Genomic DNA, 12,008 nt, shown 5'->3' on the forward strand with positions numbered 1-12,008 from the left:
ACACACAGACAGGGACACACAGGGTGACAACCACAACCACGTGCGCAGCGCGCACACACAAACACACACACAGACAGTGACACACGTATGTTCACACACAGGGTGACAACCACCGGCACATGTACACGCGCGCACACAAACACAGTGACACAAACACGGTGACACACGCACAGGCACAGTGACACCGGGGGGGGGGGGGGGGTGACACACACACATCGGGGGGGGTGACGCACACCGTGCGGCACACGCAGACACACGCGTGTGACAGCAACAGACACAGACCCCACCCCACGACGTCTGTCACCCCCCACAGCGCGCGCCCTGGTCCCTCCCACTGGTGCTGCGCGTGCGCGGGGGGTGAGTGGGAGGGGCCGGGTCGGAGCCGCAGCCCGGAGCCGCAGCCGGAACCGCCCGGCCCGGGAAGAGGGTCCCGGCGGGTCCCGGAGAGGTGGGGGGTGAGTACCGGCGAGGCGGGGCTTGGGGGGTGGTCCCGTCGCGTCCTGACCCGACCCGACCCGACGGGGCCATGGCGGGGAGGGTGGCAGCAGCTTCTCCGCGGGCGGTCGGCGGGGGCGGCCCCGCCCGGGGCTGCGGCAGCTCCGGGGCCCTTGGCCCGGCTCCGCCCGCTGCAGGCTCCGGGGCCTCCCCCGCGCTCCGGCCCGCTCCCGGTGGGTGTCCCCGGTGGGGGGGTCCTGTGGCCAGCACGGCCCGGAGAGCCCAGGGCGCTCAGCCCCTGCCGTGCCCGGGGGCCGCTCGTGTCCCCCCCACCCTGGTGCGGATCTCGTGTTCCCCCCGGGGATGCTGGGGGGTGGATGGATGGATGGATGGATGGATGGATGGATGGATGGATGGATGGAGGAGGAGGCGGCGGCCGTGTGCCCCGCTCGCTGTCGCAGGGGTCTGCGTGGTCCCCGACGGTCGGGAGAGGGGCTGGGAGCCCGCCGGGACCAGCCCGGCACCTTCGGCTGGTGCCGGGGTTGCTCTGGATCACTTCCCACACCCCATGGCACCGTGGGATGGAGACACCGTCTCGGGGGCTGCCAGCACCCCCTGCACCCCGGGACACCGAGCCGAGCAGGTGCCGGCGATCAGAACGGTTTCGTGACGGTACCGCCGAGCCGCAGCTTGGGTCTCCGAGGTTCGGGGGGGTGAAGCCGCCGTTTCACTGGCTACTCCTGCCCCTTAGCCCGTGGCTAACACGGCCCAGCCGCCGGTAGCCCCGGGGAAAGGTGCTCGGTGCATGCCCTGCCCACCCCCGATGGGTGCTGAGGGGCTGGGGTGCTCCAGGGCTGGGAGGACACCCCCCTCCCCATCATTGGGCTCTGCATCTTGCTTCTTGGCCAAAATCTGTCAGGTCACAGAATTTGCAGTGGGTTTGGCAACTGCAAACTCTCTGGATTAACCAGCAACAGCGTTTTTAAAGCAAAGGGGTTGACCGGTGCTCATGCTGCAGCTTCTTCCCTCCTCTCCTGCTCCTCCCTGGAGCATTGGGGGTTGGAGGGTGAATTCAGGAGCTGCCACCACCCTGCTGCTCACCCCCAGGTGAGGCAGTGGCCCAAACCTCACCCCCCATTCCACAAACAGGACTGTTTTTGTTTCCTTCCGTATTTTGAGGTCTGAAGTTCCCATCTGGGGGAAAAATCCCTGTCCATAGGGGACCTGGTGAGCTGCTGGTTTTGCAGAGGTCAGCAGTCCCCCCCCCTGCAGCACCAGGCTTGCAGTCTCCTAGAAAAGTTTTATTTTCTCTGTTTGCATGAGGTTTGTGTGGCTTAGCTGTGTCCTGACTCTGGCATCTCCATGAGAAGGGAAGGGAAAATCCAGCAGCAAGAGTTGCATGTCACAGGGCACCCCAAGCTGGTCTGGAGACTTCCAGTCCTGGTTGGTTTTTACAGGACCTGTCTGTCCATAGGATACAGAACTTCCTGGACATGCAGGAGCTGGAAATCACTCACTCTTCCTGAAAATGTTGGCCAAAAAAACCCCATCCTTCCCCTGGCCACAGATGCTCATGGTTTTGATATTCAGCCCTGGTGCTGTGGGGAGCAGAGAGGTGTTTCCTGCTCCACCAGAAAAGCACCCCGGGACCAACAGCCCTGGGGTTCAGGACATTATGTCACCACCCCAGGCACCACATGGTCCTCAGCATGGCCATCAAGATGGATGCTCCCAGCAGGGTCTGTAGCTCATCATGTAGGGATGACACGGTGCCTCTGCAAGCCAGTGGGGAGAAACGCCGGTTTTATTAAAAAAAAAAAAAAAAGGCAACATCTGCCATTTCCAGGCCTTGTTTCTATGGGAACGGGACATCAGAAGAGCAGAAATGCAGCGAGTGCTCTGAAATAACTGCCAGCTCCCTGCAGCACGTGGCCTTTGCTCGGCTGGCCAAGCCCTTTCCGCCGAGATGGCAGCCAGGGCCGGGCTGGAAGTGGGTCAGGAGGTGGGATGCTGTGGCCTCCATCTCCCCAGATCCTCAGCCTGTCCTCACCTAAACCCACCAGCAGGAGAGCTTGTCCCAGCTGGCACAGCCCCCACCTTACTCATCACAGCTCAGTGCAGCGTGGCAGGGGTGGTGGTGCCAGTGAGGAGCTGTGTGCCCACCCCTCTGGTGGGGTCTCCTCCCTCACTGACCTCCCTGGGGGTGCTCACTTGCATATCAGACTCTTCCTCCCACAGCAAGCAGGCCTGGGGTATTTTCAGCAAAGGGCAGAGGAACTGGGTTGGTTTCCCAGAGGCTGGTGGTGATCATCTGTCTTTTCCCCCAGATCTTTTTCTTGCTGGGGAAGTCAGTCTTACCTCGTAAGTGGTGCTGAAGGTGGGCAGGAGAGGGGACAACCCACCCTGCCACCACATTGAGTAGGTGAGTGCATTGCAGGGGGACTTGCGAGGCACCAGCCAAGCCTCTGTGGTCACCTTCACCTGGTCAAAGGTGTTCCTGGATGTGGCTGATCACAGAATCATGGAATATCAGGTTGGAAGGGACCTCAAGGATCATCTGCTCCCACCCTTCTAATATCATTGCTTATAAGAGATCTCAGCACCCTGTCGAGCTGAGACTTAAAACTTTCCAGAGTGGGGGAATCCACCACTTCCCTGGGAGACCATTCCAAAGTCTGACTGTCCTCATGGGGAAAATTCCTGCTCTTGTGTCCAAGGGGAATCTCTCCAGGAGCAACTTGTGCCCATTGCCCCTTGTCTTGTCCATGGGATTCCTTGGAAATCAGGAGTCTCCATCTTCTTAGTAGCTCCCTTTAAGTTCTGGAACATCATCATAAGGTCTCCCCTGAGCCTTCTCTTCTCAAGGCTGAACAGACCCACTTTTCTCAGCCTTTCAGCTGATCCAAACAGCACCTTCCAAAAATGCTTTCCCTTCTTTTTTGGAAAAAAACCCAACAGTTTCTGTGGATGCCCAGAGCCTGGAAAGCCTTTTTATGCTCTCAAATCTGGTACAAGTAGCCCTGCTGTACCTGAGCTCCTTTCTTCTTTCATTCTCCAGAGCCTGAAAGGTCCAGTCCGGGTTTTTATGGAGCCTTTAAAAGCTTGGAAAAAGAATTACTGGCAATAATGAAGTTTTCCCCCATCGTGCAGTGTTTGTGTTAGCCAAGAGCTGCTTGACATTTTCTCAGCGAGGTACCAGCCCCCTGGCAGCCCCAGGACCAGGGTGGGGGTTCCAGGTTGTGTTTGAGGGTGTGGTGGGGCAGTCAGCCAGGAGGAACACGGGAGCAGGAGGTGGGAACTCCGAGGGCAGGAGCTTACTCCAGCCTGACCTTAAAACAAGCAAAAGAAAAAGATTCCTTTGATTCACTCTGGATTCCCTTCAAGTGAGCACGGGAAGAAGGTTTCTGCTCAGGAGGAAGGTTTCTGCTTCTGGGGGGCTCCTTTGGAGGTGTGTTGGGTCCTGCTGGGTGTGGTGGGTGGGAGAAAGGGGGGCTGGGGACATCCCACCCTTCCCTATGGGAGATGGGTGGCATTTCTGTCAGGGATGGACCTGAGGCCAGCTGGAGACATGGAGCTGGAGGTGTTGAAGCTAAAGTCTGGCAGCAGCCACCTTTGCAAGGTCCCCTTCACAGTTCCTTCCTGTGGGAGTGAACTTCTGGTGCTTTTTTGCTGTCTCCCGGGGCAAAAAGATGTCTCTTGCTGTTGTAGGAAGCCTGCCTTCTGCACATGGGGTGGCAAGAAGGTGGTTTTGGTTCTGCTCCAAGAACGGACTTGGGGTTGGGAATGGGAATGTGTATGCCAACCCAGGAGCAAGCTTCTGGAGGGCTCTAGGATCTGACTGGGTGGGTTATGCTGGGCAGATGGGTGCTTGGTGCTTTGTCTGCAGACCTGGGTGGATTTTGTCTTGCTTGCTCTGCAGCTCCCTTGCTCCTGGCTGCCAGTGTTGTGCTCACCATGTGCACTTCCCAGCCACCAGTCTGGGGGTGAAGGTGGGGCAGGCTGGGTCACCAGCTCACACTGCAGCACCCCAAACTCTCTGCTGAGCTTGGTGGGTGCTGATTGGGTCCAAGGAGCCTGAACCATCCTGACCAGTACTGGGAAATACGTTGTTGAGCATCTCCCATGGTCCATCCTTGTCTCTGCAGCAGCTCTGGGTGCTGCTTGGCTTTGGAGCAGAGGTTCTGGGAGCTGAACCTGGGTTTTTTGAATTCTGGGGCAGCATGTGCAGGCAGCTCTGCCTGTGCCAGGGTCACCACCCCTTTTCTGTGCCACTGCTGCCAGCGTGTCCATGCAGGACAGCGAGGCTTTGGCAGGAGCCCCTGCTGCAAATGGAGACAGAAACAACTTGAAGGGACAGCAGGTCCTTCCCAGGAGGGAGGGGACGTGGGTGGATTGTCCTCGAGTGCATTGTCCTCAAGCACCAACCTTCCCTTCCACTTCCCTGCCCTTTTTCTCATCCTCCCCTCTCCAAGGAGGAGTGCTGGGAAAGCACTTGCTAGCGTTGCGAAACCAACCCTTTGCCTTGCAGGAAGTGGGGGAACAACTTGAAATCTTCACCAGTCCCCAAAATAATGGGCTGCAAAAGGCTTTTTGTGGCCTTTCTTGCCCTGGTGTTTGCTGTTCTGTAATCCAGAAGCTGCTTGCAGAAAGCTCTCCCCTGCCTGCTGCTGGGGGAAGGACCTGATGCTTGCAGGGTGGGTTTCTAAGCAGCTCCCCCTGTGAGCAGGGATGGGTTTCACCAGGAATTACAAGCTCTGGCTCATAAGGGTTGGAAATAACCCTTGGGAAGGGATCCTGGCAGGTTTTTTTTCCCCTCATTTTGGCTCAAGCCAGCTGATGCCACACCAGGCTGGAAACAGAATGACCCTTGGGTGGCTGGAGGGGTGGGATGCAGAGTGCTGCTCATCTTCATGGCTCTCTCTTCTCTTCCAGGGTCCTGAGGAGTGGTGGTGGTGGTGTTGGTCCCCTTCTGATTGGAGGATGGTTGTTCTCAGGCAGTTTGGGCTGCTGCTCTGGAAGAACTACATCCTGCAGGTATGCTGGGGTCTGTCTCCCTACTGAACATGGGCACCTCAGAGCTTGATTCTCCAGCAAACCTTTCCAGGGCATCTTCTGGAGCAAAGCAGATGTGCTTGTGCTCATGGGATCATCCTGCCTTTCTGCAAGGGACAGACAGGAAGGGCTGCCTGCTTGGTTGTCCCTGTGCCCTCATGTCCACCCTGTGCCTTTCCCCTTCTGTAGCCCCCCTGGGAGCTCATCTCAACCTTCTCATGGGGCAGGATGACTCCTCAGGCACTGTCCTGTGCACCTCTGGAGGTGCCAATTTCTGCACAGAGCCTCTAAACCCACCAGGGCCCAGGTTTTTTCCCTCACTGTTACTTCCACACCCCTCAGGAGCAGCTTTTGAAGGCTTTAAAAAATTAAACCACTGTTGTTCTGGCATCTATTTGGCAGCTGGACAGGACTTTGAACAAGGGCCTGGAGAGATGGGATGAGGGGCAATGATTTCAAACTGAAAGAGGGGAGATGGAGATGAGATCTAAGGAGGAAATTCTTTGCTGTGAGGGTGCTGAGCCCCTGGCCCAGGTTGCCCAGAGAAGCTGTGGCTGCCCCATCCCTGGCAGTGTCTCAGCCCAGGTTGGATGGGGCTTGGAGCAATCTGGGCTGGAGGGAGGTGTCCCTGGGCATGGCTTGGGATGGGATTGGATGAGCTTTAAGGTCCCTTCCAACCCAAACCACTGGGATCCTGTGATTCTGGGGCCACCTGACCCTGCCCTGCTGGCACTCCTGGTTGGATGCTGTGTGCCAGCCCTGGCAGAGGGCAGTGGAAGAGGAGGGAAGTGGCTGCACTCTGCCTTTTACATTTCAGTTACCCTTCTGCAGATCAGCATGACGTTGCTTTAAAAATAAATACAATTAAGAGGGCAGGGCTGCGTGGGCCCAGGTCCTGGCAGGGCAGGGAGAAGGCAGGAGGGCTCAGCTGGGACTGGCAGAAGGCTTGGTTTGCAGCCAGGAGCCTTGTCTGTGGGTGTGCCTGTGTCTTACGCCCCAGACACGTGTAGGTCACCCCTCCTTTTGAAGGTTTTAAAAAATGAAATCACTGTTGTTCTGGCATCTATTTGGCAGCTGGACGGGACTTTGAACAAGGGCCTGGAGAGATGGGATGAGTGGGGGGGAATGATTTCTGCAGGAGAATAGCATCTGCTGGGTGTGCTCTGGGGTGAGGACCCCTCTTGTCATGTTTCCCAAGGCCACAAACCTTGGAAATGGAATACAGCCTGGTGTCTGTGCTCCAGAAAAAAACAACTTGCTCCCATGAAGATGACCATTGTCACCCTGGTGACAGTAAGGTGGCTGTGGGGACATGTGGCTTGCTGAAAGCCTGGGGCAACCCTGGCCAGGCGGAGGTGGTGATTATGGATGAGTGTCCCCATCACCTCTGGGACATGGCAGCTTAAGTGACTTCTGCAGCAGCAAAAGACACTGCTGGTAAATGTGGATTATCCTGTGAGCTCAGGGATCCAGGCAACTGCTCTGGAGGCAGCCCAGGAGGGAGTTAATAGGACAGTAAATCATCTGGAGGCAGCTGCTCTGCAGATACCTGCAGCCTGTGGCCTTGGGGACAGCTCTGTTGTCCCTGGCAGGGCTGACTGCATCCATGGCTCATCCCTGGCTGAGGAGCTGGCCCAGGCTCAGCCCAGGCTGGATGGGGCTTGGAGCAACCTGGGCTGGTGGGAGGTGTCCCTGCCTATGGCACAGGGTTGGCACTGTATGGGCTCTAAGGTCCCTTCCAACCCAAACCAATCTGGGATTCTATGATTCATTTGATTCCAGTATTTTTAGCTGCCAGCCCTGGAAGTGTTGGGTGAGGCTGCTCAAGGCAAAACCTGTTCAGTTCTCTCTTCTGGCTGCAGCATCGTTCCAGGGCTGCAGGGAACCCCTGCTTGTGAAACCTTGTGAAACACAAGCACGTTTCTCCTGCGTGACATCCCCACGAACCTCTTTATTCTCTTTTACCTTCAGTGTTTACATCTTATTCCTTGCATCTTTTTTTCTTGCTTTTTCCCTGCAGAAAAGGCAGATCCTGGTGACGCTCATCGAGGTCTCTCTGCCGCTGCTCTTTGCCGCCATCCTCATCGCTCTGCGGCACCGGGTTCACTCCGTCAGCCACCCCAACACCACCATCTACCCCCCCGAGCCCGTAGGGGACCTGCCAAGCTTCTTCCACCACCGGCACCTCAGCAACCCCTGGGAGTTGGCTTATGTCCCCTCCAACAGCAGCGCCGTCAGGAGCATCGCCGAGGCGGTGGAGAGAGCTTTACCCATCAACATCAGAGGTGAGGAGGGGCTGGGGGGGGACACGGGTGCCACCCCAGGGAGTGCTGTGAATTTGGCTGCTCATCAATCCCAATTGGATTCCTGGGATGCATCAGGGTCTTTTTTTTTTTTTTTTTTTTAAGATCTTCCTGGCAGTGGTTTTAGTTCTGTTGTACTCAAAGGACAGGATTTTTGTTTGGATTTTTTCGGATGGCGTTTTGTTTCCATCTAGAGAAATGCTGCCTTAAAATAGTTGATGGAATGTGGCTGTCACTTCCCCGAGAGAAAGTATTTTTGGAGATCTTGTTGCAGAGAACATTTTAGCGCTTCATGTTCCAAACTGAAGATAATGTTAGGATTTTCTCTGGCAGGAGAACTAGTGGAGTTGTTCAGCCTGGAGAGGAGAAGGCTGCAATGGGGAGACCTCAGGGCACCTCCCCGTGCCTGAAGGGGCTTCAGAAAAGCTAGGGAGGGACTTTAGACAAGGGCCCTGAGGGTTGGGATGAGGCAGAATGGCTTTAAACAGCAAGAGGGGAGATTTAGGTTGGACATTAGGAGGAAATTGTTTGGTGTGAGGGTGCTGAGCCCCTGGCCCAGGTTGCCCAGAGAAGCTGTGGCTGCCCCATCCCTGGCAGTGTCTCAGCCCAGGTTGGATGGGGCTTGGAGCAACCTGGGCTGGTGGGAGGTGTCCCTGCCTGTGACAGGGTGTGGCACTGGATGAGCTTTAAGGTCCCTTCCAACCCAAACCAGGCTGGGATTCTGTGATTCATTTTCTCTCAGTATTTTTAGCCCTGGAAGTGTCCTGCAAAGCCACTTTGCTTCGGCTGGAGCAGCTTCCTCATGTCTGGGACCAAAATGACAGTTTTGGTGACAGTCGAGCATCCCCTACCTTTTGTTGCCACACTCTGTGATTTCATCCCCACCTTTTTTCCCCCCTCTGCAGCTCAGGGCTTCTCCTCAGAGCGGGACTTTGAGGAGTACATCCATGCTGACAACCGCTCGGGCAGTGTCCTGGCTGCCCTGGTTTTCCGGCACCGCTTCCCACAGCCCTCGGCCCCACTGCCCCTCCAGGTGAGCAGAGCCAGGGGGGGGACAAGGACACAAGGGGATCACGGTGTCCTCCAGCCCTCAGTGCCCCAGACTCAGCTCCTTTGTCTCTTCCTCCAGGTGGATTATGAGCTAAGGTTCAAGTACAGCCCCAGGAACGCGCCGCGGAGCGAGCAGACGGGGCTGAACCCCAACCTGGACAGGGACTGGCACACCAGTTACCTCTTCCCCCTCTTCCAGTTGCCAGGACCCCGGGAGGCCAAGTTTGCTGATGGGGGAACTCCAGGTGAGGGCCACGACTCATTTCTTGGTCAATGAGATGGGTGTTACTGAGGCTCAAAGGTAAAACAAATAGTTTAACCGAATTTTGTAATTATTTTAATCAATGAAGATAAATCCCTTAATTGTATTGACATGGTTTTGGCCTGGGAAGTGTCCCTGCCCATTGCAGAGGGGTTGGAGTTATGTGATCCTTAAGATACCTCCCAACCCAACCCAGTCTGGGGTCTCTGTAGACCTCAAGATCAATATTGGGAAGGGTGATTGTGACCACTCTGTGATTCTGTGATTTTCAATTAATATCCCAGGACCTCTTGGCAATCACTGGCCTCTGCTTAGAGCAAGAACAGTTTTTACTTTATTGGATTTTTTTAAAAATTATTTTTCCCACCTCTCTCCTTTAAAATACATTCTAAGTGGAAAATTTACTCCCGTGTCCAAACTGTTTTATCCTGCTGCTTAAATACTTGCAAAGGAAACAATTCTGTGGTTTGAGGGGAAGTTTTTAAAAAGCCAAACCACTGACCAAGGAGGAGACAGCAGAGATGGTGCCAGGGCTGGCACTGCCTCAGGAATTAGGTTTTGGGAGCTTCCTTTGTGGCTGCAGAAGGGATGTTCCCCTCAGTTGGGTTTCTCCTTCTGTTTGGTTTGGTTGTGACATCAAGAAAAACGCTGAGAGGCCAAGAAACCAGGCAAGGGGGTTTTGCTCAGGCAGTGTAAATAAACCCAAGCCCAAGGACCATGTCTGCTGGTTCAAGTGTTCTGTGGGACATGGTGACCAGCAGCCCAGGTCTATTCCCTCCCTACAGTGTTTGTTGAGTTAATTACTTAATGTAAAACATGGTTTGTGATCTTCTGTTCTTGCTTTTTCCTTACCTGCCTGGGAGGTTTTAAGCAACCAACGTGCAAAACTTTTCAATTGGGGTTTTCTAAGCAGAATTGGAATTTCCATTCAAGTGACACACAGCAGAAATCCCACATAGAAACAGGCTAGTTAAAAAACCCCCAAACAAACAGACCAATAAATCTTTCATTGTTTTCTAAAGCAAAAAACTTTAAACCAAATGTGTGAGCCACAGGATATATCCTTCCTCACCCAACCCAGCTTCCTATTCTGTCACCTCTTGGTTTACAAAATCAAAGGGACTGAACACAAGCTCAGTGACACTGGGGGTGGGGAAGGATGAGGAAGAATCTCCTAACTTAAATTGAGTTTTCTTGCCAGATGCTTGGTAATGGTGGCAGTGTGAGGGTGCTGAGCCCCTGGCCCAGGTTGCCCAGAGAAGCTGTGGCTGCCCCATCCCTGGCAGTGTCTCAGCCCAGGTTGGATGGGGCTTGGAGCAACCTGGGCTGGTGGGAGGTGTCCCTGCCCATGGCAGGGGGTGGGACTGGATGAGCTTTAAGGTCCCTTCCAACCCAAACCAGGCTGGGATTCTATGATCAGCAGAGATTTTAATTGCTGTGCTATGGATCTTTCCCAGGCCCCACCATGTTTATTTTGCTTTTCTTAGGAGCTGCTTTTTTTAATTTTCTCTTCCTCCTCTTCTTCCCGAGCGCTCCCTCCCACAAAGGCCATATCTCTCCTTCTGCCAGCTCCTCCCTCCAAGACCTGAACTCATCCCTATTCCCTCATCTGCTTTTTACCCTGCAGGCTACATCCGAGAAGGTTTCCTGGCCGTGCAGCACGCTGTGGACAGGGCCATCATGCGGTACCACGCCAACTCCAGCTCCACCAGCCTGCTGGAGAACATCACCGTGGTGGTGCAACGCTTCCCTTACCCACCCTACGTCAACGACCTCTTCCTCCTGGCCATCCAGAACCAGCTGCCCCTGCTCCTTATGCTCAGCTTCACCTACACCTCGCTCAACATCGTCCGCGCCGTCGTGCACGAGAAGGAGAAGAAGTTGAAGGTAAGGATGGGACAATTTTCCCAGGCAACTCTCAGCAAGACAAGAGGGCACAAGAGGTCTCAAGTTGTGCCAGGGGAGGTTTAGGTTGGATACTAGAGTTTCTTTACTGAGAGGGTGATCAGACATTGGAATGGGCTGCCCAGGGAAGTAGTGGATTCTCCATCCCTGGAGATATTTAAAAAGAGACTGGATGTGGGAACATGGGCTATTTAAACGTGGGATATTTAAAAAGAGACATGGGCTGGGAACCACGGGGGGAGTGGATCAAGGGTTGGACTTGATGATCTCTGAGGTCCCTTCCAACCCAGCCAATTCTATGATTCTATGAATTCACTCACTCCCCTCCCTCAGCTCCGTTTCCCAAGGGAGGCCTCCCCTATAAATGAGGAACAAAATCCCCTGGGGTGTGGAGCCTGGCAGCAGGAGGTGGGGATGGCAGGGGATTAGCGAGCCCCTGGGAGGAATGTCGCTAATCCTGCCACCAGGAGGTGGCTCCTTGAGTGCAGCCAGGGCTGCGGGGCTGGTGGTGCTTGGAGAGAGGGCAGCACTGGGGGACTGCAGACTCCTGTGGATTCAAGAGTTGGGAAGCAAGATGTTTGACTTCTGATTGTGGAAACTCATCTGGGTTCAGCTCAGCCGTTGGGGGAGGTGTTCTCCTGCGGTGCTTGCAGCCCCTCTCCAGGGTGGTGGGGGACACCAGGGGATGCTGAAGGCTGCACAGGACCACCTTGGTGGCACCTGGGGTGTCATTCCCCTCACTAGTGCTGCAGGGCAAATAAAAGCTGCCAAGCACCACCCTGGCCAGAACCTCCACTCACCCTGGCTGTGCCCAGGCAGTGTGGGTGCAGCCCTGGGTGACAGTGGGACCTCCCCACAGGAGTACATGCACATGATGGGCCTCAGCAACTGGTTGCACTGGAGTGCCTGGTTCCTCATGTTCTTCCTCTTCCTCCTGGTGTCTGTGTTTTTTGTCACCGTGCTCTTCTGTGTCAAGGTGAGTGTCTTTCCCCAGGCCACTG

The 12,008-nt window shown here is 55.3% G+C and overlaps 1 protein-coding gene across 3 annotated transcripts in view; it reads left to right on the top strand.

The window, feature by feature from the left end:
* Positions 1-353: 353 nt before the first annotated feature.
* ABCA3 (ATP binding cassette subfamily A member 3) overlaps positions 354-12,008 on the top strand; it is a 30,046-nt gene continuing 18,391 nt past the window's right edge. Inside the window, exons 1-7 of one of the 3 annotated variants that reach the window (XM_071761018.1) lie at positions 354-459; positions 5,368-5,469; positions 7,508-7,772; positions 8,696-8,823; positions 8,920-9,085; positions 10,730-10,989; positions 11,867-11,983. In XM_071761018.1, the coding sequence (XP_071617119.1) occupies positions 5,416-5,469; positions 7,508-7,772; positions 8,696-8,823; positions 8,920-9,085; positions 10,730-10,989; positions 11,867-11,983 (990 nt within the window). In that variant the 5' untranslated portion in view covers positions 354-459; positions 5,368-5,415. Of the gene's footprint in view, positions 460-3,805; positions 3,884-5,367; positions 5,470-7,507; positions 7,773-8,695; positions 8,824-8,919; positions 9,086-10,729; positions 10,990-11,866; positions 11,984-12,008 lie in introns of those variants that run through there. The other 2 variants (XM_071761020.1, XM_071761021.1) reach the window with 2 other exon arrangements.

Source organism: Heliangelus exortis, chromosome 17 (assembly GCF_036169615.1).
Source record: "Heliangelus exortis chromosome 17, bHelExo1.hap1, whole genome shotgun sequence".
NCBI lineage: Eukaryota > Metazoa > Chordata > Aves > Apodiformes > Trochilidae > Heliangelus > Heliangelus exortis.